Source organism: Eretmochelys imbricata, chromosome 4 (assembly GCF_965152235.1).
Source record: "Eretmochelys imbricata isolate rEreImb1 chromosome 4, rEreImb1.hap1, whole genome shotgun sequence".
Classification (NCBI taxonomy): Eukaryota; Metazoa; Chordata; order Testudines; family Cheloniidae; genus Eretmochelys; species Eretmochelys imbricata.
In genome coordinates, this window is record NC_135575.1 from 125333515 (window position 1) to 125359266 (window position 25752).

At 39.2% G+C, this 25752-nt stretch overlaps 2 protein-coding genes across 7 annotated transcripts in view; one reads left to right on the forward strand and one right to left on the reverse strand.

Annotated features, from left to right (window-relative positions):
- GRK4 (G protein-coupled receptor kinase 4) overlaps positions 1-25752 on the reverse strand; it is a 78413-nt gene that overhangs the window by 13200 nt on the left and 39461 nt on the right. For 3 of the 4 annotated variants that reach the window (XM_077815894.1, XM_077815893.1, XM_077815896.1), the window contains 4 exons: positions 23138-23230; positions 21948-22011; positions 21418-21558; positions 12065-12255 (listed from right to left, as the gene is read on the reverse strand). In XM_077815894.1, coding sequence (XP_077672020.1) covers positions 12065-12255; positions 21418-21558; positions 21948-22011; positions 23138-23230 — 489 coding nt within the window. The remainder of the gene's footprint in view (positions 1-12064; positions 12256-21417; positions 21559-21947; positions 22012-23137; positions 23231-25752) is intronic. The other variant, XM_077815895.1, reaches the window with a different exon arrangement.
- LOC144264281 (uncharacterized) overlaps positions 1-25752 on the forward strand; it is a 42075-nt gene that overhangs the window by 4070 nt on the left and 12253 nt on the right. Inside the window, exons 2-4 of one of the 3 annotated variants that reach the window (XR_013346012.1) lie at positions 8886-8970; positions 21873-21977; positions 22079-22931. Coding sequence is in view for 1 of the 3 variants with exons in the window: in XM_077815897.1 (XP_077672023.1) it covers positions 4439-4617; positions 21873-21977; positions 22079-22205 (411 nt within the window). In the remaining 2 variants the exon portion in view is untranslated. Of the gene's footprint in view, positions 1-4396; positions 4618-8885; positions 8971-17654; positions 18790-21872; positions 21978-22078; positions 22932-25752 lie in introns of those variants that run through there. The other 2 variants (XM_077815897.1, XR_013346013.1) reach the window with 2 other exon arrangements.

A 25752-nucleotide genomic window follows, 5' to 3' on the forward strand; every position in this document is an offset into this window, starting at 1 on the left:
TTAATCTTGAAGCCAGATAGATCTTTTTCCCCCACTGCTTCCCTTGGAAGGCTATTCCAAAACTTCACTCCTCTGATAGTTAAAAACCTTCGTCTAATTTCTAGTCTAAATTTCCTAGTGGCCAGTTTATATCCATTTGTTCTTGTGTCCACATTGGTACTGAGCTTAAAATAATTCCAGCTATCGGTGTCTAATTGCAGTGTAGACATACCCCTCAACTCCCTTTGCAGTTTCTGGGTTAGCTGTGTGTTTGTGTCCTACCACTGTTCTGAAGTGTGGCTTTATAATGTTAAGTAGTTGCTATTCAAGGTGTCTGAATTTCATTAGTGGAGGAAGAGATTCCAAAGAATATGTCTGAGCACATGCTGATGGTGACAATCATCAGAACCCGGATTCCTGCCTATTACACAAAATGAGGAAATTGACAAAATACAACTTCAAAAGCCTACTCAATGACTGCCGTTATGTTGGATTTATCTGCATTCACTTTCTACTTAACACAAATGTCTGAAGGATTTTTTCTGCTGAATGTATTAGCAAGTTTTGCATTAAATGTACTTCAGTTTGTTAAATTAAGAACATAGAATACTGAGTATTAGGGATGTCAAGCAATTAAAAAAATTAATTGTGATTAATCGCGCTGTTAAACATAATAAAATACCATTTATTTAAATATTTTGGGTGTTTTCTACATTTTCAAATATACTGATTTCAATTATAACAGAATACAAAGTGTACAGTGCTCACTTTATATTTATTTTGATTACAAATATTTGCACTGTAAAAAACAAAAGAGATAGTATTTTTCAATTCACCTAATACAAGTACTGTAGTACAATCTCTTTATCATGAAAGTTGAACTTAAAAATGTAGAATTATGGACAAAAAAATAACTGCATTCAAAAATAAAACAAAGTCCACTCTGCCCTATTTTTTGTTCAGCTAATCGCTCAGACAAACAAGTTTGTTTACATTTGCAGGAGATAATGCTGCCCGCTTCTTGTTCACAATGTCACCTGAAAGTGAGAACACGTGTTCTCATAGCACTGTTGTAGTTGGCGATTCATATGTCCCTTCATGCTTCAACTATGATTCCAGAGGACATGTGTCCATGCTGATGATGGGTTCTGCTCGATAACAATCCAAAGCAGTGCAGACCGACGCATGTTCACTTTCATCACCTGAGTCAGATGCCACCAGCAGAAGGTTGATTTTCTTTTTTGGTGGTTCAGGGTCTTTAGTTTCTGCATCAGAGTGTTGCTCTTTTAAGACTTCTGAACGCATGATCCACACCTCATCCCTCTCAGATTTTGGAAGGCACTTCAGATTCTTAAACCTTGGGTCATGGGCTGTAGCTATCTTTAGAAATCTTACATTGATACCTTCTTTGTGTTTTGTCAAATCTGCAGTGAAAGTGTTCTTAAAATGAACAACATGTGCAGAGTCATCCTCTGAGACTACTATGACATGAAATATATGGCAGAATGCGCATAAAATAGAGCTGGAGACATACAATTCTCCCCCAAGGAGTTCAGTCACCAATTTAATTAACGCATTATTTGTTTAATGAGCGTCATCAGCATGGAAGCCTGTCCTCTGGAATGGTGGCCAAAGCATGAAGGGGCATACGAATGTTTAGCATAACTGGCATGTAAAAATACCTTGCAATGCCGGCTACAAAAGTCCCATATGCACACCTGTTGTCACTTTCTGGTGACATTGCAAATAAGAAGTTGGCAGCATTATCTCCCATAAATATAAACAAACTTGCTTGTCTTAGCAATTGGCTAAACAAGCAGGACTGAGTGAACTTGTAGGGTCTAAAGTTTTGCATGGTTTTCTTTCTGAGTGCACTTATAGAACAAAAACAAAATAAATCTATATTTGTAAGTTGCACTTTCACGATAAAGAGATTGCACTACAGTACTTGTATGAAGTGAATTGAAAAATACTGTTTATTTTTACAGTGCAAATATTTGTAATAAAAAATAAGAATATAAAGTGAGCACTGTACACTTTGTATTCTGTGTTGTAATTGAAATCAATATATTTGAAAATGTAGAAAAACACCCACAAATATTTAATAAATTTCAATTGGTATTCTATTGTTTAACAATGCAATTAAAACTGTGATTAATCATGATTAATTTTTTTCAGTTAATCGCGTGAGTTAACAGAGATTAATCGACATCCCTACTGAGTATACAAAATAGCAAAGAATTCTATTTTGTGTTGCAATTCTGTACTTAACCATAGTATGTTTTGCACTTGCCTTAAATACCATTGATAAACCATATGTAAAGATCTTCCCAATTAAAAAAAAAGAGATTTATAAAGACGCATAAAATGTTTGACAGGGTTCCTTCCCCACTCTGAACTTTAGGGTACAGATGTGGGGACCCGCATGAAAGACCCCCTAAGCTTATTCTTACCAGCTTAGGTTAAAAACTTCCCCAAGGTACAAATTTTGCCTTGTCCTTGAACCGTATGCTGCCACTACCAAGCGTTTTAAACAAAGAACAGGGAAAGAGACCACTTGGAGACATCTTCCTCCCAGAATATCCCCCCCAAGCCCTACACACCCCCTTTCCTGGAGAGGCTTGAGAATAATATCCTAACCAATTTGTTACAAAATCATCAGAGGCCCAAACTCCTGCATCTTGGAACAATAGAAAAATCAGTCAGGTTCTTAAAAGAAGGATATTATTTTTTTTAAAAAATGGTAAAAATCATTTCTGTAAAATCAGGATGGAAAATACTTTACAGGGTATTCAGATTCAAAACACAGAGGATCCCCCTCTGGGCAAAACCTTAAAGTTACAGAAAACAGGAATACACCTCCCTCTTAACACAGGGAAAATTCACATAAAACAACAGATAAACTAATCCGCCTTGCCTGTCTTACCTATACTGGTTGCAATATTGGAGACTTGGATTAGGATGGGTTGGAGAAGATGGATTTCTGTCTGGCCTCTCTCAGTCCCAAGAGAACAACCACGTAAACAAAGAGCACAAAACAAAAGCCTTCTCCCCCCCACCCCAAGATTTGAAAGTATTTTGTTCCCTTATTGGTCCTTTGGGTCAGGCGCCAGCCAGGTTAGCTGAGCTTCTTAACCCTTTACAGGTAACAGGATGTTGCCTCTGGCCAGGAGGGATTTTATAGCACTGTATACAGCAAGGTAGTTACCCTTCCCTTTATATTTATGACAATGTTAAGTTATGTTTTAAATTGATTCCACTTTTCATAGCATAAAGACAACACACAAACTAAAACAGAAAACTTAATATAGGTATAATTCTCATTAAGAGATAATATCTAAAACCATATCAACAGCACAAATTTTTAATAAATTGTAATAATTGTAATAAATAAGGACAATTCTGAATAAAAGAAGATGATGCATTGAACAATTTAGATCAAATTAAATCTGGTAACACTTCAAGATTCATATTCACAAATTAACCCATTTCTCGGCAGTACATCTTCATTTCATTATTCTTAGAATAATGGTGATGTACATTTGCTCATGTTCAAGTTTTACTGAGTATATAATCAGTGAGATCAGATAGATGAAGATTATTTACGAGATCAACAAATCAGTGTAGTCAGTGCAATATTTTTCTCTAAGTAAATGAAGATTAAAAACAAACACATGGCAAAGGATTAAGACAATGTGATTTAAAACCATGATTTTGAACCTGTGGTCCTTGGACACCTGGGGTTCCACAGACTATGTCTAAGGGATCCATGAAAGGTAACGATGAAAATAAAGTTTCAAATTCCACAAAAGACATTCAATTTTTCTGATCAATCAAAAGTATATGAATACCCCCACCTACCGGTCAAAATCTAGAAGTGTTGTCGTTACCATAGAAGCTCACAGTTTAGTGCCTTTTCTCACACTGTGTCAAATGCCATGCCTAGCACATGCAACATTTATAATTACATTTGGTTCAGTCAGTTTTAACCCTAAGACTTCTGTGGTAGGGGCCCATGCACCACTGGTTGAATTTCCAAAGAGGTCCTTGATTTGGAATTTTTTTAGGGGTCAACAAATGAAAAAAAAAAAAGGTTGAAAACCACAGATTAAAGAGACTACAAAGATAATGGTGGTCAGAAGGTAGTGATTTGGAAGGCATTTCTGTTTCACATAGAGAAAGTTAAGAATATTTTTTAAAGACTGCATAAATTTTAGGCTGAAAAATCTAATCTCCTTTAAGAATTCGAATCTGTTTAGAATTTACATGCCATAGTTTACACTATGGTACTACAAACACAGTACTCTCTGCCTAATTGGGACAACTCCCAGGGAACTGATTAAAACCTAACCATACTTAATAGCAATGACTGTTGTTTAATGGGGATAGTAATTAATTTCTGGCATGATTTTGACAGCCATTAGCTCAAGAACTACTGGAGCTACAATCCAGCTGTTGAATGGTGCCTAAGATGAGTTTCCAGGCCTGGTGGTTTATGAGATATTGGACTTTGGAGCTGATGGTGCTTTTTCTTCTTGGGCTGCTCTTATTTGAGACAGCAGCTTTTTTTTTATGCCGTGGCAACAGTCACCATCCTTGCTGGAAACACAGGCCCCAATCCTGCATTGTGATCCCTAAGTAAGTAACACTTCACTTGAATGGACCACAATGCCTCGTAAGAGGCATAGAAGTAAAACTGGATTTTAAAAAAATAAATACTAGAAATTACACAAGGGCTGGTTCTGTGGCCATTATGTTCTACATGGAAGCACACGTATAAAAACCCAAACCATCACAAAGACTACACAAAAACCCAGCTGCACCTTAATGTTGGATAAGTGAATTAAAATCCCTGGATGAAAGGTGCTGTAAGTACAGAATATTGTTAATATTCCTGCTTAATTGGGGCACATTTCAGTGATTTAGTGATATGCAAAGGACAGAACTAGCATGAGAAACATGGTAAAGATATAAGCATCACTAAAAGCAGTTTTCAGTCCTCCTTTGCTGTGATACGTGTACAGAGTGATCCCATGTCCTGGAAAACCAGGAATGTCCTTGTTTTCAGGGCCTGTGCATGTATGTTTTTTCAAAGCAGTGTTCTGTCCCAGTTTTTGTAACCCCGTGAAGACTCTGAGCAGCTGCAGGAGTTGTTAGCCAGCAAGGCTGGACACTAGGTTATCAAGTGCAGGGACCAGCTACCAACAGGCTGGCCACATACTGCCATGTTTCCTTCCTCTTCCATGAGCATGACAGACAGATCCTCTTGAAATCCTGGACTCTTTGAGGGCTAGTGCAGTTTCCTGGTCTTGTTTACAAAAGCTCTCTCTCCCCCTCCTTCCCAGGCACATAATCCTATTTCAAAGATGCTCGTAACCCTACTACACTGAACCAGGAACAGGACTGTAGGAGAGAAAGGGAAGCAAGTTGTAATCCTTTCTTTCATAAGTACAGCTTTTTCTCTTGGAAAAAATCTGGTCACCCTTATCTAGTCAGGAGATGTCAGAACAGCTTCATGACTGCTTAATCTTGGCTGTTAGCTTGCTTTTACGTGCCAACAACTTATGGTGATATGCTATGTAGAGAGTCTCACAGCTGCCACCAAGCAGGCTCATTCCCAATGCAGGTAGTGCCCTCCTCCCAACTCTGGGCTGTCCTTTAAAACACAATGGGCCCCTGTAGCTTGACAACAATATTACTATCACTCTCTAAAGAAAGAAAAGGAGTACTTGTGGCACCTTAGAGTGACTAACAAATTTATCTGAGCATAAGCTTTCGTGAGCTACAGCTCACTTCATCGGATGCATGTAGTGGAAAATACAGTGGGGGAGATTTTATATACATAGAGAACATGAAACAATGGGTGTTACCATACACACTGTAACAAGAATGATCAGGTAAGGTTAGCTATTACCAGCAGGAGAGCGGAGGGAGAAAAAACCTTTTGTAGTGAGGTTCCCTGCCCCTCCCCTCCCCTCCCGCTGGTCATAGCTCACCTGACCTGATCACTCTTGTTACAGTGTGTATGGTAATTTTGACCATTTAACATTTTATTTTAAAATATAAAGTTATTTGGAAATTGAATAAAATAAATTGAAATTTGCTGTGTTTCAGTGTTAGTGAATCTGCATTTTTTTTTTTTTTGCCAAAAACAAAAACAAAAAAACCCATGACTTTCAGTCAAAAAGTTTCACTCTGTCATTGGTGATGAGCAAGGTGTCCTAATAAAGAAAATTATATTGGTTCAAGTTAATCCTGCCACTTTAGAGACTAAGAAACGAACAGAACACCACAATGCTTTCAGCTCCTCCTGAAGGAATTGCATTAGCAATTGAAGATAAAATCATTCCCAGAGGTGTGTAGACATTGATTCTGGACATACAACAATGAATTTTGGCACTGCAAGTTGCTGTATAGGTCTAAGAGCAATTCTGGTTAAGCAAAATGTGTTAAGATCAGTTCAGTTTTCTTCCATTGCACACTACGGGCCCATCTGCACTGAGAAACTCAATTTAAGAGTGTTGAGCACCCTCACTGAACTCCATTTAAAGTGAATAGAAGCTACAAGAGTTTGCGAGCTCTGGAAAGTCAGGCTTTAGATAATTATACTAGATAAACAGCAGTAAAACCAATCTGGACTACAACATAACATTACTATTATTCGTCTTATCTGACTGCCTAGGAGTCCCAGTCATGGATCAGGCCCCATTGTGCCAGGCACTGTATGAACACAGAACAAAATGACAATCCCTGTTCCAAAGAGATTACAATCTTGATCTTGTTCCAGTTTTCAAGATCAGTTCTTGAAAAGCTTTTGAAGTGAAAAATGTTGCAGTTTTATTGTGTGTTAAGAATGGAGCTGAAGTTAACAGTTAATGGCCTCCAGAATGCTTTCCATGTAGCTAAAGGAGGAGCTCACTGTTTCATAAATTTATTGATGAACATTCCTCCCGTCCCAACCAAGTACAAGTCACCACTGGAAAATTCTTGTGATAGGTTATTGAAATAAAGTGGGCACAGTCCACTATCTAAAAAGAGGATGATTTTTTCAGTGTAGGTATGTATGCCTAAACAAGGTAATGCTACTGATTTCAATTTGATTCATATCAGGGATTACTCACATGTAGAGAGTGGCAATGCACAAGAAGATTCAAGCTCTCTCAAATGGTCAGCACAATTCTAGATGACAAATGAGTGAAGTAAAATATTTATGAATTAAATGGTCCAATTCTACAATGTGCTGAGCATCCTGAACTACCAATTAAATCCATGGCAGTTGAGGGCACTCTGTTTTTTCAGGGTCAGGATCATGGTTTGTGAAGAGTTGTGGCATCTTTAAGGCAGAAAAAGCATTAAGAAAGATAAATAGATTTTATGAAATTGGACTACGGATGTCTTAGTGTATAATAATCAATGTAAGCAGAAGATTTTAAGTGCACCCTGCCCCCCAACTCCTTGCACCTCGCACCCCTCCTGCACCCCAACTCCCTGCCCTGAGCCCCCTGCCACACCCTGCACCCCAACTCCCTGCTCTGAGTTCCACCGCATCCTGCACCCCAACTCCCTGCCCTGAGCCCCGTTGTACCCACACCCCTCCTGCACCCCAACCCCCTGCCCTGAGTTCCCTCCCACAGTCCACACCTCTCCTGTGCCCCTGCTGAGCCCCCTCCTGCACCCCAACCCCCTTCTCCGAGCACCCTCATACACCCCACACCCCTTCTCTGCCCCAATCCCTTGCCCTGAGCTCATTCCTGCACACTGCACCCCCTCCCACACCCCGCACTCCCTCCCACACCCCAACCCCCTGCCCCAGCCCTGCATACAATTTCCCCACCCAGATGTGGCCCTCGGCCCAAAAAGTTTGCCCACCCCGATCTACTCTCAGATATTATTTTAAAAGCTAACAGCAATAGAGGACCTTCTGTGCTGGAGGAAAGTGTAGAGAGGTAGAGCATGTTAATTATTGCAGTTGGAGAAGAAAACGAATTTGTAAAAAACAAACTGGACTCAACTGAAAACCAAGTCAAGTTACATGAGGAGGATTATGGATTTTTCCACCAAATCTTGTGTGGAGGAAGTCAAATTATCTGTATAAATTTCTTCAAACTGACTGCCTTACGTTTTAGGCTTTACCATTTCCACATAGATAGATTCCTATTAAGAAATCAGAAAGCTCAAGAATTAAACACAGGATTTTAATCACCACAAAATGCAAGTGACCTATGTTCTGAACATAGCTGTGGAAACGGATTATATTTTCTATATGATTTCTATAATCCGATTTTACAATTACTATATTCCTGATTCTATAAAGAAAAGCATTTGAAAACACTAATCAATTAACATTTTTTAGGGGTAGCTTCTTCCCTGACAGGTACAGTATATCAAAACAACAAACCTCTTTCTGCTTTAGATGAAACTGACCATTTTATATTGAAGAAGAGGAGAGAGATTTGACAGAGTCCACATTGCAGTCATAATATCATCCAGATATTTTCTAGTTTTATTCCACAGGGATCACTGAATGTCAGACCTTATTTCCAAATGCCTACTTTGTTGACCATTTACACTGCTTTACCAAGTCTTACACTGTGCTGCATAGATAGTATAAGTATTAGGACTGAACGTAAGTAGTTTTCCTGAATGTGTGCAAATTATCCAATATATGGATGTGTACTTATCTCTACTCATTGGTTCTCTTACATATGAAGAAATGCAGAAAGCAATAAGAATAGTTTTGGTTTCTGACTGGGACATAACTTTATCCTGAGTTATTTGCAGTGATATTCTGAAGGCACTGCACAGGAATGAGATTGTTGTTAAACATCGGACAGTTTTGCAAGACTGATGTCTCTAAGAAGCACTTATTTCATCAATTTCTATCATCATTTATTATATTGCATAAGGAAGGAGAGGGCTCAGACTCAAGCAAGAACATACAAGATTGTAGAATTTTTAACAGAAAATAACAAGCAGGGATCCAACAAGCAGGTAAGGCTCAATCTCTTTCAGGTTATGTTAATATTTAACAAACTAGGTTCAAACACTCATCACAGCTTTTTATTTAACCCTGAGTTAAAGGATCCAGCCACAGGCCCTGTTGAGGTGGCAGCACTTCAGAAATGAGTCTGGCAGTCTCAACCTAGCTCGCTTCTTATGGTCATCTCAGAAACCACTAGACAATTTCGCACAATTAACAGTGCCCGATCTATGACTCCGGGTGCTGTAGATTAGGATTAATATGTATCTGCAGATTTGGGTAGAAAAGAACATAACAATGGCCTTACTGGGTCAAACCATTAGTTCATCTAGCTTAGTATCCTTCCTTCTGACAGTGGCCAGTAACAAAAGTTTCAGAGGGAATGAACAGAATAGGGAAATTTATAGAGTCATCCCTGTCCTTCTGTCCCAGATTCTAGCAGTCAAAGATTTCGGGACACCCAGAGCATGGGGTTGCATCCCTGACCATCTTGGCCAATAGCTAATATCTTTCATGAACATGTCATTCTTTTTCCACCCTGTTATACTTTTGGCCTTCACAACATCCCCAGCAATGAGTTCCACAAGTTGCCTGAGCGTTGTGTGAAGTACTTCATTTTGTTTTTTTAAACCTGCTGTCTATTAATTTTATTAGGTGACCCCGGTTCTTGTGTTATGTTATTCACTTTCTCCACATCACTCATGATTTTATGGACCTCTACCATATCCCCCTTAATCATCTCTTTTCTAAACTAAACAGTCCACGACTTCTTAATCTCTCCTCATAGGGAAGTTGTTCCATACTCCTAATAATTTTTGTTGCCATTCTCTGTACTTTTTCCATTTCTAACGTATCTTTTTTGAGATGAGGTGATCAGAACGGCATGCAGTATTCAAGGTATGGGTATACCATGGATTTATATAGTGGCATTATGATATTTTCAGTCTTATTATCTATCCCTTTCCTAATGGTTCCTAACATTCTGTTAGCTTTTTTGACTGCTGCAGCACATAGAGCAGATGTTTTCAGAGAGCTATCCACAATGACTCCAAGATCTCTTTCTTGAGCAGTAACATAATTTAGACCCCACCACCTTGTATGTATAGTTGGGATTATGTTTTCCAATGTGAATTACTTTGTATTTATCAACACTGAATTTCATCTGCCATTTTGTTGCCCAGTTACAAAGGGATCTCACAAAACTGGGTAACCCTTTGGTCAGCTTTGGAGTGAACTATCTTGAGTAATTTGGTATCATCTGCATATTTGCTACTTCACTGTTTACCCCCTTTTCCAGATCATTTATGAATATGTTGATCTGCCCTGGTTCCAGTACAGATCCTTGGGGGATCCCGCTATTTACCAATCTCCATTGTGAAAACTGACCATTTATTCCTTCACTTTAACCAAATATTTGTTTTAACCCTATCTTTTAATCAGTTACTGATCCATGAGAGAACCTTTCCTATTAGCCATGATTACTTATTTTGCTTAAGAGGCTTTGATGTGGGACCTTGTCAAAGGCTTTCTGAAACTCCAATTACACTATATCAACTGGATCACCTTGTTCGCATGTTTACCGATACCCTGAAAGAATTCTCGTGAACTTGTGAGGCATAATTTCTCTTTACATGCCTCTTTCCCAAAATATCATGTTAATATGTGTCTGAAATGATCATAATGAACAGAATTATCAACCAGTTTGTCTGGCAATGAAGTTAGGCTTACTAGCCTGTAACTGCCAGGATTGAATCTCAAACCTTTTTAAAAAAATCAGTGTTGCATTAGTTACCCGCCAGTCATCTGGTACACAAAGCTGATTTAATAATAGGGTACGTACCACAGTTAGTAGTTCAATTACATGCATGAGTTCCTTCCGAACTCTTCAGAGAATACCATTTGGTCCTGGTGACTTATTACCATTTAATTTAAAACTTGCTCAGCATCTAATGAAAGCTATTGCAATTGTCATCCACTTCCATAAATGCTCTTTTCACTCAAACCATTTAAAAAAGGAAAAGGATTCAAATGATGTTTATGAATAATTGACAGACTACTGCTTAATTAACTGAGAAACACACTAGTATAGATATAGACAGTAGAAAAGCCTATTCGTTGTTAGGATAAACTAACCCAGTATGGAAGAAACCTCAATAGTTATATACTATTAAAGAAAATAAGTTAAGTACTTTCAAATTAAAAGTAATATTAAGGGAAGAAGGATGATTCTGTAGTCAAGCCACAAGTCTGAAAGACCTGGATTTTATCTCTGACTCTGCCATTGACTTCCTGTAATACCTTGGGCAAGTCATTTGACCTTTGCATGTCTCAGTGTCTTCCCCTTTCCCAACACTTTATCTATGAGGAAAAGATCCCCCTTTTTTATAATTTTATGCACACATTCACAATCCCAGGTTATACTAGGTGCTTTACAGAACAAATAAAGAAGTAAGAGCCTTGATCCAAAGTGTTTACAATTGAGTTTATCCTCATTCATTGCAGCACATCTGAAGTACAGCAGAGGTTAATGACAGACACAGATCATAGCAATAAAGTCACATGGTTATTCAGTTATGCTAGGTGCACATCTTGATGGTTCAGTTAATTTAATAAAAACAATGTTTTGTGTGAGACAGAGCCTGGCCTAGGAATTATATAAGAGATATTTCAGATGGGTGCCATGGTAAGTGGCATTCCCCAGTTGTACAGCATTCCCCACCACTGAATTTGTACTTGCAGGGATCTCCTCTCTCTACATCTGAATATTGCTATGTCCCTGACACGCATCATTTTCCAGGGAGAATTCTTCCATTATTTTATAATAGTCAACCATGGATTGATGCTTATTTTAAATGTATACAGACTTTTTGGATAAGAATTTTAACAGAAGAGGGATTAGGAAACAGAATTTCCAATTCCAATTCCCACCACAGTCAGAAAAAAAAATAATGCACAATTCAATGGAACTACTAGATCATTAGCACACAGAAATAGGTATACAAAATAACTTAACAGCTTTGAAGCAAGAAAAGTCAATTTAATCCTATATGCAAACATGCAGAGTTGACAAGTTTCAAGGCATACATTATTGCAGTTAACACTTACCTGTAAACAATTCTCTCTCTGTGTAAGTCCTCCAAGCCGCAGCACAGCTCTGCAGCATAGAAAACAGCCCTTTCTTCATCAAAGCCAGGATTTCCCATGTTGTAAATGTGAAACTTCAAATCCCCTCCATTCATAATGGTTAATACTAAACAAAGGGCATCTTTAGTCTCATAGGTGTAGGATAAACTAACCTAAAGACAAAAAATACTTGTTGGTTCATTCATGACCCCCAATTTCATCCCTTCTTTCTAATTCAGTCAGTAGATAGTACTTTTATAATCAACCAATTAGGCAATAGGTTAACTCTGCTAATGTTATGTTTTGGACAACCAGCCATTTTAATTTTCCAGAGAATATGGGAAAAACCCCAAACAATCACCATTGTTAATTTTGGGGCAAAAGAATCCAAGCTGATCATCAACCAAGACCAATACAGACTAACACGGCTGTTACTCTGAAACCTGACAGTATGATAAAAACTTGTACAGGAGAATGGCTTATGCCCCCTGAAACACCACCCAGACACTGGATCTCTTATTGACAGTGCTCTTCAGTTTTCAGTCCACATGGATGAAGATAATAACTTGCACACAGAATACCTTTCCATGTACACTCAGAAATGAGTAATCACTGTTTCTAAAACGTGAGACTTAGAGAAGCACAGAGAGCTGTAAATTGCCCCAAGTCCGACAGAGTCAATGACAGACCAAGGTATATAACCCAGAATGCCCAACTTCAAGTCCCTTACTCTAGTGGCTAGAGTAGTAATTTCCTTTCTTGATAACAGCACCCTTTAACTGTGAAATGAAGAGCTGCACGAAGCCAAGCATAGTATCTCCTCTCATTGGTTAGCTGGAGGCACAGTATCCAGAATGAGGCACCAGCAGGGCAGACAGAGAAGTGAAAAAGTCATAGGGGGAAGAGGAGACAAACGAAATAAAAATACAAAAAGTGGAAAAAAGCTACATCAGAACTGCCACAGGAGTCTGTATAGCATCCTGCATACAAAATACATCTCAAAATGTTTGCTTAAATTCAGTACAAACAGAAACACACATCATACATTGTCCAAGAAGTGAGGTGTGGACAGTATGTGGACAGTAAATAAAAGTGAAACACTCAGTTATAAAGCCAATATAAAGCCAGACACTTAAGGTATGTCTACACTGCAATTAAAAACCCACAGCTGGCCTGTGCCAGCTGACTCAGGCTCATGGGGCTTGCGCTGCAAGGCTGTTTCATTGCAGTGTAGACTTCCAGGTTCAGGCTGGAGTCCAGGCTCAAGGACCCTGCAAGGTGGGAGAGTCCTAGAGACTGGGCTCCAACCTGAACCCGGAAGTCTACGCTACAATGAAACAGCCCTGTGGCCCGAGCCCTGCAAGCCTGAGTCAACTGGCACAGGCCAGCTGCACGTGTCTAATTGCAGTGTAGACAGACCTTAAGAGCCACAAACAAGAAGTGATTATGTGCTTTCAGAGATCTTTCCAGAGATAAAAAGTTGATGAGATGAAGAAATATAGGGACGTTGTTCCAGACCACAGAACTGAAGAAGGAAGCCTAGTATCTATGGCAAGATTGTGTGAAAAAGAGGTAAAACGAGAGACACACCCTGTGGCTATTTCTAGACTAGAATTCTTGCTGAGGCTGGTACTCAAGTTAACTGGCAATTAAATGACTTGACACCACAAATATCTGTTCCAGTAAACAGAACATTGTGGCTTACCCTAGAATTCAGTGGGTCTTGATTAGCATTTACAAAGTAGAGATAACTGGCAGTTGATTAACTTGCAGTAAAATCTCTAGCCTAGACATAGCCTGTGTGTGAAGCAACTCTGTGGAAATATTTAAAAATGCAGAAGGCAGTTTTAAACTGGATCCTATTCAATGTACATGTGCAGTGGCAATTTTCCTATCAAAACTGTGTCTCATTCATATTCCTCATCCTGCCCATGTGCTATATGTGTTGATGTTAGTGCATGTTTGGGAAACTCAGCTATTCTTTAGTTCCTCAAGGTGCAGCAAGTCAGAAGATTGTTTCGCACATGAAGCAAATAAACTTTGAGATGTCTTCCTACACAAAAACCTGGGCAATAAGGTGACTGGCTAACAGAGGTACAGATGGTTAGGCTGATATATCTATGCAACAGATGAACTAAGTTAGAACCAAGTTGCAGCCTGATAATCCCATTCTAGCCCTGACTGTAAGTAGAGTTGACATGTGATACAACCACATATTAGAAATAGTGTGTCAAATAAGGGCAAAAGTCAAATCCAGAGTCAGTCATCTTATAACCTTATATCTGCAATGTAGACAGGTCTTTACGGTGCTCTGCTATTCCCACTAGACAAATGCAACTCCCAAGTGAAATGAAGTTGGAACTACCCTCTAATTCTTTCACGTATAAATCCCATGAGAGGGAGATTCAATATTACGTATTTTATTTCTCAGAGACAGACAGAATGGTGGCTACCCTTATCAATTTTTCAGGATTCTATATTGACAAATTCTATGATGCATGAGTTAGTCTTTAAAGTTAACTGGCCTTCATTTTAAAGGACTTGAACATTTTAGCTTTTATAGGTAGCTAAATGCTCATTACTATGAACAGATGGGATTAGCATTGGTCACAGAATGGAAAGAGAGTCAATATTAATAGATTAAAGGCAGAGGGAACATTATCTAATTTACTCTCCGGCATAAAAAACACCATAGAATTTTTCCTGTGATTCTTGTATCAAATCCAATAACATCTGTTTGAGCAAAAGCATATATTTTTGAAAGACATATTTATTCTTGTCAAAAGATGGATAATCTATCACATCCCCAGGTAAATTGTTCTAACAGTAAATTATGCTCACTTAAAAATGTGCACCTTATTTCTAGTCTGAAGTTGTCTAGCTTCAGGTTTCCAGCCATTATATTATACCTGGTCTACTAAATTAAAGAGCAATTTTTTTCCCCATGTAGATACTTTTAAAGTGTGATCAAATTACCTTTAAAACCTTTTATTGGATAAACTAAACTGATTGAGCTTCTTTAATCTCTCATTTTAAGGCTGCTTTTTAATTTTTTTTTTCCAGTTTGCCAACATAGTTTTTAAAAAGTGTTGAGACCAGACTGGACATAATCAGAGTAGATAAAAAATATTTTTTAATTTGAAAATTGGATTTGTTTAAAATGAAATTAATTTCTTTTTAAAAAATAAACCTGTTTAAAATTATATTTGAAATGACAATCTCTGTTAAGGTCTAAACTTAATATAATGTATTCAAATAAAAAAATATACTGCATTAATGAACCCTTCTTTAGTTATACACATCAGAGAAAACCTCTAAATTCTGAGGTCAACTCAGCCTGCATTAAGTAAGTATTTGTATTATTTTCAGTCTTTACAATGGAAGTGAATCTGGATATTTACACTTTTCCAAATGCAAGTTCTTTTAGTTTCTGTTGTGTACAAAAGCTTTTGCCTTAATTATTTTTGGTTTCAGTTTAGCTAGTAGGTGTAGAGAGAATGTTTTCTTCATTTGTACTATTTCCTTTGAAGTCAAGTAACCAACTGAGAGATGATGAAGCAGGAAAGCTTGTTTTCCTCTTCCAACCTATAAACAAAAATCAGGTGGGAAGAGGATGAAATCTATTACTTCTAAAAACTTGATGGATATGTGGTCAAATTTTCAAAGAGATATTTAAGTACCTGATGAAATCTTCAAAAGTCTCTGAACAGATTACGTGCCTAATGTCCATTGATTTCAATAGTAGTTAGGCACCTCCCCCAGTTTAGGCACTTTTGAAAAGCCCACTACGCAGCTAAGTTTTTAGGCACCTAAATACCTTTGAAAGCTGGCCCATTGTGATCAGAAACAGTCAATTCACTAAACTACTGTAAATATTTCATTTAATATAACAGGGGTGATCAAACTGTGGCTCAGGAGCCGCATGCGGCTCTTTTAGAATTAAAGTGCGGCTCGCGGAGCTCCCAGTGCCCCCACCATTCTCCACCTACCAGACTTGGGAAAGGGAGGGGGAACTTGGATCCTCTGCCTTGAAGTAGGGTGGTGGGGTATGGGCTTCTGCCCAGTGGGAAGGGGATTGTCAGGGCTTCTGTCCCACAGGAAACCCCTGCCAGGGCTCAGGGCTTCAGCAGGGGGCAGCTGAAGCCCCGAGCCCCAGCAGGCACCTCCAGTGGGACAGAAGCCCCAAGCCCCAGCAGGCACGCCCCGGCTCTCCAACTTCTGAAGATTGTCTTATGTGGCTCGGGGGGGGTGGGGTGGGGTGGGGAGGTGGGTCATAAAGTTTGGCTATCCCTGTAATAAGTTAATTTTCCAACATATTTAAGGTAGTTTTATTTATCTAGATATAAATATCTAGGGAACTTTTAGCACACAGCATCAGGTGCATGACGGCAGTTAGTGCATGACACATTGGAGGACTATAGATTTATACCCCAGTCTACTGCACGCTAACTGTTCACCTAAACATAAAAAAACAAAAGCAAACCACACTTTTAAATGTTGGCTCTGTGCAATTTCAATTGAATTCCAATGTCCATCTTGACACAAATGAGTAAAAGAGGTCATCTAGTAAAAACAGAAAGGTGGCATTCACTATTCTAACATAATAAAAATGTAAAAAAAAAAAATCACAATTAAGAATTTGCATAAATGTATGTTAAAGCATTATACTTTCTTAAATACACGTGTACCTATGTAAAGCAGTGGTTCTCAACGTGCAGACTGCACGTGGCCCAATTAGCACACAGCTGTGGCCCAGCCAGTCCACTGGCTGCTTTCTGGCTCTGCATGGTAGGCTCAGGGTCCAGGCTGCAGGCTCCTGCCTGCCCTACACAGCACCACACCAAGGTCGGGGTCCAGGCTGTGGGCTCTGGGCTGCCCGCCCAGCCCTGCACAGCAGCAGAGTCCCCAACCCTGCACTGTCTCCCGGCCCCGCATAGTGGGGTCAGGGTCCCTGCCACCTGCCCTGCACCCAGCGCTTTGCTCCTGGCCCCACTCTGTGGAGGGGACTCTGGGCACTGTGGTTCTCAACCTGCAGCCTAGGTAACACTTTGTGGGCCGCATATGCATATGATGGGTCTTCACAGATCTAAAGCTAGATTCACAAAGGGTCTTAGGCACCTAGAAAAACCACAGGAACAACACTGCAATCCACAAAGCCTGAGTTAGGCATCCAGGCTCCCAGTACAATGAATGGGGAGAGAGAAGTGCCTTAGACTACGATTCACAAAAGTCAGCCTGCTAGGTGGGGAGCTGCCTAAGCTAGCAAATGCGAGATGCTGGTGAGAGGGGTGTGTGCTAAGCCCTGCCACTCTCACAGAGATAGGCACCTAAGTCAGAACTGTAGGAGGGTGTCTATATCTGTGATTCTAAGCTGTGAATCCTCTCCTGAAGGGAAGCACCTAAGGCCTGTTTTTGCAAGAAGCCAGGGGGAAAGAGGGTAGAAGAAAAGAAGGAGGAGCACCTCCCTTATAACTTTTAGTCCAAGCAGGGATGTGGGAGCGCTCCGGTTCAAGTCACCCCTACATCTGAGGAGAAGGGATTTGAACAGAGATCTGCTACCTCTCAAGTGAGTGCCCTAACCACTGGGCTATAGGATATTCTGATGAGGCTCACCCTCAGTCTCTCCTATTGAAGCTGTTGTACTTTGGATAAACAACTGAATAGTAATTGGGCTAGACAGAGAGAGAAAAAAGCACCAGTATAAGAATGACTCAATAGCCCGGATTAATGTTCTAGCCACCAAACAGCACCCATCCTCCCACCCATGGAATTAGGACCCAGTCTTATGAGGTACTGGGCACACTGTGCTAGTCCCATTTTTTTCTTTTGGGGCTGGGAAGGAAATTTTCCTCTCACTGCCAGATTGGCCCAGGCGGCCTGGGTTTTTTTTCCACCTTCCCCAAAGCTCATTAGGGACCCAGTGGAGTAGGTAAGAAAGTTAGGTCAAGATGTCACATCTTAGTAGGGAGCAGGTGTCCAGTGTCCAATTAGCTGATAAACCAGAGTTGGAAGGGGATTTAAGGGAAGGTCTCCTGTAAAGAAGCCTGGGGCTTCTAAAGTCTGATACAGTGGGGAAACAACCCTCCCTTTTCCCAGCGTCCCTTAACTTTCACATGAGGGGCAGGCAGCAGGGTCCCAGCAATAGCCTGGGACCAGGTTGGGAAAGGGAAGTCCCAAATAGAAGGAAATAGAGGAAAGAATGAAGACCTGAACTGATTTATTGCTGAGTAATCCCACATAAATTAATACAGCTGCCACCTAATTAAGCTAAATCCTTTGCATCCTCATCCTGAGTGGCCATCCACCTCTCAAGGATGGTCTAGAGAATACTTATCTTTGAAAAGTCATGGACGATGGGAGAAATTCCAGAAGACTGGAAAAGGGCAAATGTAGTGCCAATCTATAAAAAAAGGGACATAAGGACAAACCAGGGAATTACAGACCAGTCAGCTTAACTTCTGTACCCAGGAAGATAACGGAGCAATTACTTAAGCAATCAATTTGCAAACATCTAGAAGATAATAGGGTGGTAAGTAATAGTCAGCATGGATTTGTCAAGAACAAATTGTGTCAAACCAACCCGACACCTTTCTTTGACAGGGTAACAAACCTTGTGGATGGGGGCAGGGAGAAGCAGTCGATACTGTCTCCCATGACCTTCTCAGAAACAAACTAGGGAAATGCAACCTAGATGGAGCTACTATAAGGTGGGTGCATAACTGGTTGGAAAACTGTTCCCAAAGAGTAGTTATCAGTGGTTCACAGTCATGCTGGAAGGGCATAATGAGTGGGGTCCCACAGGGATCAATTCTGAGTCCAGTTCTGTTGAACATCTTCATCAATGATTTAGAAGATGGCACAGAGTACACTGAAAGTTTGCGGACAATACCAAGCTGGGAGGGAGGAGTTGCAAGTGCTTTGGAGGATAGGATTATAATTCAAAATGATCTGGACGAAATGGTCTGAAGTAAATAGGATGAAATTCAATAAGGACAAATGCAAAATACTCCATTTAGGAAGGAACAATCAATTGCACACATACAAAATAAGAAATAATTGTGTAGGAAGGAGTACTGCGGAAAGGGATCTGGGGGTCATAGTGGACCACAAGCTAAATATGGGTCAACAGTGTAACACTATTGCAAAAAAAGCAAACATCATTCTGGGATGTATTAGCAGGAGTGTTGTAAACACAACACGAAAAGTAATTCTTCTGCTTTACTCTGCGCTGATTAGGCCCCAACTGGAGTATTGTATCCAGTTCTGGGCACCACATTTCAGGAAAGGTGTGGACAAATTGGAGAAAGCCAAGAGAAGAGCAACAAAAATGATTAAAGATCTAGAAAACATGACCTATGAGGGAAGATTGAAAAAATTGAGTTTGTTTAGTCTGGAAAAGAGAAGACTGAGAGGGTACATGATAAAAGGTTTTCAAGTACATAAAAGGTTGTTACAAGGAAGAAGGAGAAAAATCATTCTTCGTAACTGCTGAGGATAGGACAAGAAGCAATGAGCTTAAATTGCAGCAAGGAAGGTTTAGGTTGGACATTAGGAAAAACTTCTTAACTGTCAGTGTGGCTGAGCACTGGAATAAATTGCCCAGGGAGGTTGTGGAATCTCCATCATTGGAGATTTTTGAGAACAGGTTAGACAAATATCTCTCAGGGATGATCTAGAGAATACTTAGTCCTGCCATGAGTGCAGGGGACTGGACTAGATGACCTCTTGAGGTCCCTTCCAGTCCTAGGATTATATGAATTAAAGTCACATTAGCATTTTAAAACTTTCATACAGGGAAGAGTGTTACGGTATAGGTGGATGTAGCAAGATCAAATAAAGTTTCAGTTTTAATATCCAGTGCAGCCTTATAACTTATACTTGCGGGAAAATGATTGTGGATTGTGAGCCTTGTCTTCACAGGCGGAAAAATATTATCCTTTATACAGGAATCTATTTACGCATGGCTTAAGATGCTAATGAGATTTCTTTGGCCAGCATGGTTTCCCTTCTCTAAGCTACCAGAATTCTATGTTTGTTTAGAATAAAGTTTATCTTCTCCTATGCAGAATCTATAAAAGCAAAAACTTAGAAGCTCAAGCACTTTACAACTCTCTCTGAAATATAAAACAAAATACATCTATTAATGGATTTTAACTAGACATTTACCGATAGCTAATCTTTAAATAATAGCAATTCACTAATAAAGATAGATGATCCTAGCTGGAAAAACAGTTTTCTTAGCATATGTATTCCTTGTATTTTAGGCCATCACATCTGTTATTTAGTGATCAGGGCTGTGAGTTGATCATAATTTATTGGGAAATGTCATGGTGAAAGAGTTGAGACATGGAAATGATGTTGAGTTAAAAACCATCAGCACTCATACTTTTTATTTTATACCCAACACAGCTTTTCAATTTACCTCCCTTTCAACTGTATTGCATAGGCAGTGAGAACTTTCTGACATCGAAACTGCTGTAGAGCAGCTACTTTTCATAATTCTCTTAGCATGTATATGGCATTATAGTGATGAATGTGATTGAAATAGCTACAGATATAAGAAACAAATATATACATTTAAAAACTTAAATAGGTGATCTTATAGACCTTCGGGGAATTATAGTTCTCATTAGTATAGTATATTGTACTACCACTGTGTTGTCATTGACCTCCTGGTTCCCATGCAGTCTATGGTTGAACTCTGCAGCTCTCCATTATGACCTCTCAGTATTCATCCACTTACCATACTATTCACCCACAGCATTCAAAAGTCTTAAGAAGTTAAAAGTTGTGTATTTTTGTTGGGGAAAAAACTGATAGAATGGAAACCATGATTCCAATGAAAGTCAAAATAAAGGTCTAACCTCCCAAGTTGCTCAGGAATAGCAGTAGGATTCAGAAGAAGCAAGTATAGATTTGGGGAGAGGTGTGGAGCAATAAGATTAAGGAGAACATTACTAAATTGAGTGGCCATATTAGCAACCATTGGCTGCAGCAAAACTAGGATCACATTCCTCATTCAGATCACAGTCTGGCCCTCTTTTAAATAGGGAGAAATTTACCAGAATTATATACATTAACATAAGACAAAGCACCTTGGCTGTAGACTAGACAAAACTGATAGGCCAGAAATAACACATACATCCCACGCAGACCTAAAATGTACAGGGTAACATTGCAAAGATAATTGTGTAACTGAACTATTAAGCACAGTTGAGCCGATTTTAATTATGGAAGAGTATTGCTGACCAGCTGCCACTGGAAGAGATATGAATAAAGACAGGCCTATGAGAGACAAACTTGTATATTTCACAAGGCCAGAAATATATACTTACTACAAATCTACTATTCACTTTTTCTAAAATTCTTTTTTCATTTAATGCCATCGATTCTCCTTTTCTCTTCTTTATTCTCTTTTTTTCTAGCTTTTTACAAGCATACATTTTTCCTGTTGCTCGCACTTGGCAAGCACATACCTAATGGAAAGAGGAAAGATATGTCAGATGTATCAGATTTTAATACTGGAACAAAACCAGTTTTCTCTTTTCTAAACCCCCTCTGGAGCCAGAGGACAAGTAAAATACAGGAGAATCAACTAAACTGTTTCATGGGTGGACACACTGGGTTGTTTGTTTTTTGGGGTTTTTTTTGTAATAACCATGAAAAAAGAATTGCTACACAAACCAACTGTCTTGTTAGGTGCAAGTGTTTAAAAGTAAAAATGCTGCCTGTTTGGTTTGGTAAATTGACAAATTACAAATGATCTAATCAAATCTGTTATTTATTCAAGGAACGAAGAGTGTAAGTCACCTTTTCCCCGTGTTCAAGGAGTTGCAAACACAAGTAGAGATCTCACAGTACTCACCTCTCCAAATCCTCCTTTGCCTAGTACTCGGTAATGTCTAAATGTGTTCTTGGTTACTGGTTGCCTAATTGACAGAATGGAATAATTACTGGTCTCACTTCCAATTATATTTCTTTTTGTTTTTCTTTCAGAGCCCTGTTTGTTTCTGTTTCTTCCCTCTTTTCCTATATAACTTCCATGACCACCAGACTACCCAATGCCTTTCCTTCAGCTGAGTGGATGAAAGGATTAGAATACAAACTGAATACCAAAGGAAAGGTACTTTTGCTCATGGACACTAGCTCCCCCTTGTGGGAAGCAAGCAGTCACTACAAGCAGAATGAACGAAAATTTAGGATCTATGCCACCCCACCGCCACGCATGTTAGTTGTTCTTCTCATGCATGGTTTGTGAGGAGACAATGTTTCAAGCTGGGATTTTCAAGTGTTCACCACTGACTCAATTCTGTTCCCACTGAAGCCAATACAATTTTTACCACCTTGCTTGTTCTATGTTTCAGAGGTATTTGGTCTAGTTTTCCTCCTGCATCTACGTCTAGCTTGCTTAAGGTTTTTCCAGTAATAGAAGCCTACAGTGAAAATTATGGTTAGGCACCTAGGAGCCTAAAGGAGCAGGCTTGATTGTTCACTACTTTTGACATTCAGCAACTGCCACTGACCTCCCTGGAGCTTCTAGGTGACAGCTCTTCTGAAAAAATTCAGGCCACTTATTTAATAGCTTAAAATATGGATATAGGATCCTAAACATAGGCCCCTCTTTTAAAAATCTTGGTTGGGCAAGTCACTTAACCTGTGCCTCAATTAACCCACCTGTAAAACCAGCTAATTATCTGATCGTACAGTTGTCTGTAATGATTAATATAATTGTATTAGAATAGCACCCAAGGCACCAATCAAGCTCAGAACCCCATTGGGGGCTATCACTATACAAACACATAGAAAGTTTTTTAAAAGTTTAGAGTAGTTAAATGTAAAATGCTTTGAGGTCATTAAACAGATGCTTTAATTATTAATACAATGTCTACTACAGCTCCACTTGTTTGTCATCTCATCAGCCCATTACACCTTGTCTTTTACACTGTATGTTCTTTAAGGCAGAGATTGTCATTTACTATATTTGTACAATGGGGCCCCAAGTTGGCTAGCTTTTGCGTACTACTGCAATAAGTGTTACGTATAAAAATACCTTACCTTTCCAACCATTTCCACTGTAAAAAATGGGAGAAATAGATGCTTTGTTGGTAAGCTTCAAATGGTGCTCCACTTAAATAATCCTGGATAACCCTGCAAAAACAATCCATGTTTATGTTGGTAGACTGGCGCTATCAGGGATGAGAAGCTAACCACTTCATTAGACACCAATTTAGATGTATCAGTCAATCTGGAGGAAGGTGGAGTGAACATATTACTGCACTACACAATGAGTTTACTGGTCCTGCCTCAGAGAGAGTGAGCAGTTAGTACAATTCCATTGAGAACTATGCCTGTAGGGTCACTAGTGAGTGCAGAGTAACAGATCTTGCTTATTTTAGCAGGAAAATTTAAAATAATTCTTGAGGAATTAGAGATCAAAATGACTGATGCACCAGTAGATCTAATTTTAAGGTGGCACGGGAGGTGAGACATCCCCGCATAAGCATGTCCTGTTTGGGGATTGCACGTAGAGGCCTGCACTCCCTTCCTGTTGACCATAAGGAGATCCAATTTTGGGACAAGAGGTGAGGGTGTCAGGTGTGGAGACAAAAACAGAAGCACTTCTGATCAGCTTTCCAAGGCAAGCCTGATCAGAGGATGTGGCTCACCTTGAGAGCTGGTATCATTGTCATATTATGAGTACAGATGCAGTGATTTTAAAAGATGTCTGTACATTAACAGCATGGTACTATTGAAAGAGGGATGAGATTGCAATTTAGCTAGATCAAAAATCCTTGAAGAGCTCCCACTGTGCTTCTATTTTTTACCCACATGCATTCCTTTCCCAGAAAGTCTCCATCACCTATACCTTTACCAGAGATAGCATCAACATTAAAAAGTACAGGAGTGGCACCTTAGAGACTAACAAATTTATTTGAGCATAAGCTTTCGTGGGCTACCGCCCACTTCATCGAATGCATGCAGTGGAAAATACAGTAGGACGATTTTATATACACAGAGAACATGAAACAATGGGTGTTACCATACACACTATAATGAGAGTGGTCAGTTAAGGTGAGCTATTACCAGCAGGAGGGGGGGGGGGGAAAATAACAAAAAAAAAACACACACAGTCTATCAGGTTACATTACAACTGCCAAAAAACTTCATTGCAAAATTAGATCTCTGAAGACTCACAGGACAACTGACAAACACCTTTTAAATCAGAATTATAAGCAGCACAGTTAACAAGGCCTTTGAATTCCCAGATGCAGGTCAATGATTCAAACGGAACAAAAGTATTTTGTGCCTTGAGATGAAACACTCTTTAAAGCACAGACTCTGGTTTGACATAGTTAACTGATTCAAAACAAGTACACTTAAAGGACTAATTGTTAATAGTTTAAACATGGATTTAAGGCAAAATTCTCCTTTTAAGATCAGTTTGCCACATTATAGAGAGAAATTATCTTTAAAATGTGATTAAGTACTCAATGATTTTTCCCGAATTCTTTTCCAGAATAATCCTGCTAGGCAGTGGGTGTGCTGAGAATGCCACTTATTAATACTAGACAATTGTTTCAGATGGGTTTTATCAAAACTGTTAAAGTGGTTTTGGAATACAAGTTCCATTGCTAAGGTGACAGGGTTGCAATGCACAGTTTTGCATCCACATCTTTCATTTACAGAATGCATGTAATTGTGCCCACTGAAGTAAATGCCTTTGCGTGGCGGGGAAAAAAATAAAAGCCCCTCTGTGTCTATGCAGAGCAGACAGGATCTCAATTTTTAAAGACCAATACAAAGTAATTGCCTAGCATACAAATTATCTGCCTCAGAAGAATATAGAGCTGAGTGGACCCTTTTCTGGGATTTGAACTTGGATCATTAAAACCACCCTTCCAAACCTGATGGTTAGGCCTCTACACCACTTCCCTCAAACTAAGCAACACAATGCAAGACAAGATAAAAGGTGAGAAAGCTTCATCTTCCTTGCTGAACACAGACATTCACTCAAAGTCCAAAAAAAGAGGTGGTCATCTGTTTAACTTCTTAGTAGTGTGTATTCTGTGTGTCTTTTTTATTCTCAAATTATGCAGAGTATTTAGTTTTCAGTTGCATAAGCTGTGACTCAAATGTTGCAGGCTTTCAGGCAGACATGATCAAGCATGCATAGAAGAACCAGTAATATTAGAAGTGTAAGGGCTCTAGGAGACCAAACATTTGTAAATATGTACAATCCTTTCAAGAAGAGTCCTTTGCCTGGTGTAGGTATCTGCAGTGTCACTGTATTACTTGAGAACAAAACAAGTTGTGGTAAATAGTCAGTAATATTAATCATGATCGCTCATTTAAAACGGATTTTCAACCACAATGTTGAAATACTGTTGTTGGCCACAGTCACATGGATTCTAAATAGGTATCCCTTTGTTTATCCCTGGACACTGCCAACTTGAAGTCTAGACAGTTTCCAAAAAAATTACTTAATAGAAGTTTGGGTATTACACAAGTCTTGATTTATGATTTTATACTTTTTTTTTTTTTTAAAGGAAAGGAAAAATAGTTTCTCTCCTTTACTGAAGTAAAAAATAGTCCCCTACAAATGGGGGAGGGGGGGATGGGGGACAATGAAACTATACACAAAGTAAAACTGGAATAAAGAGAAATATTTT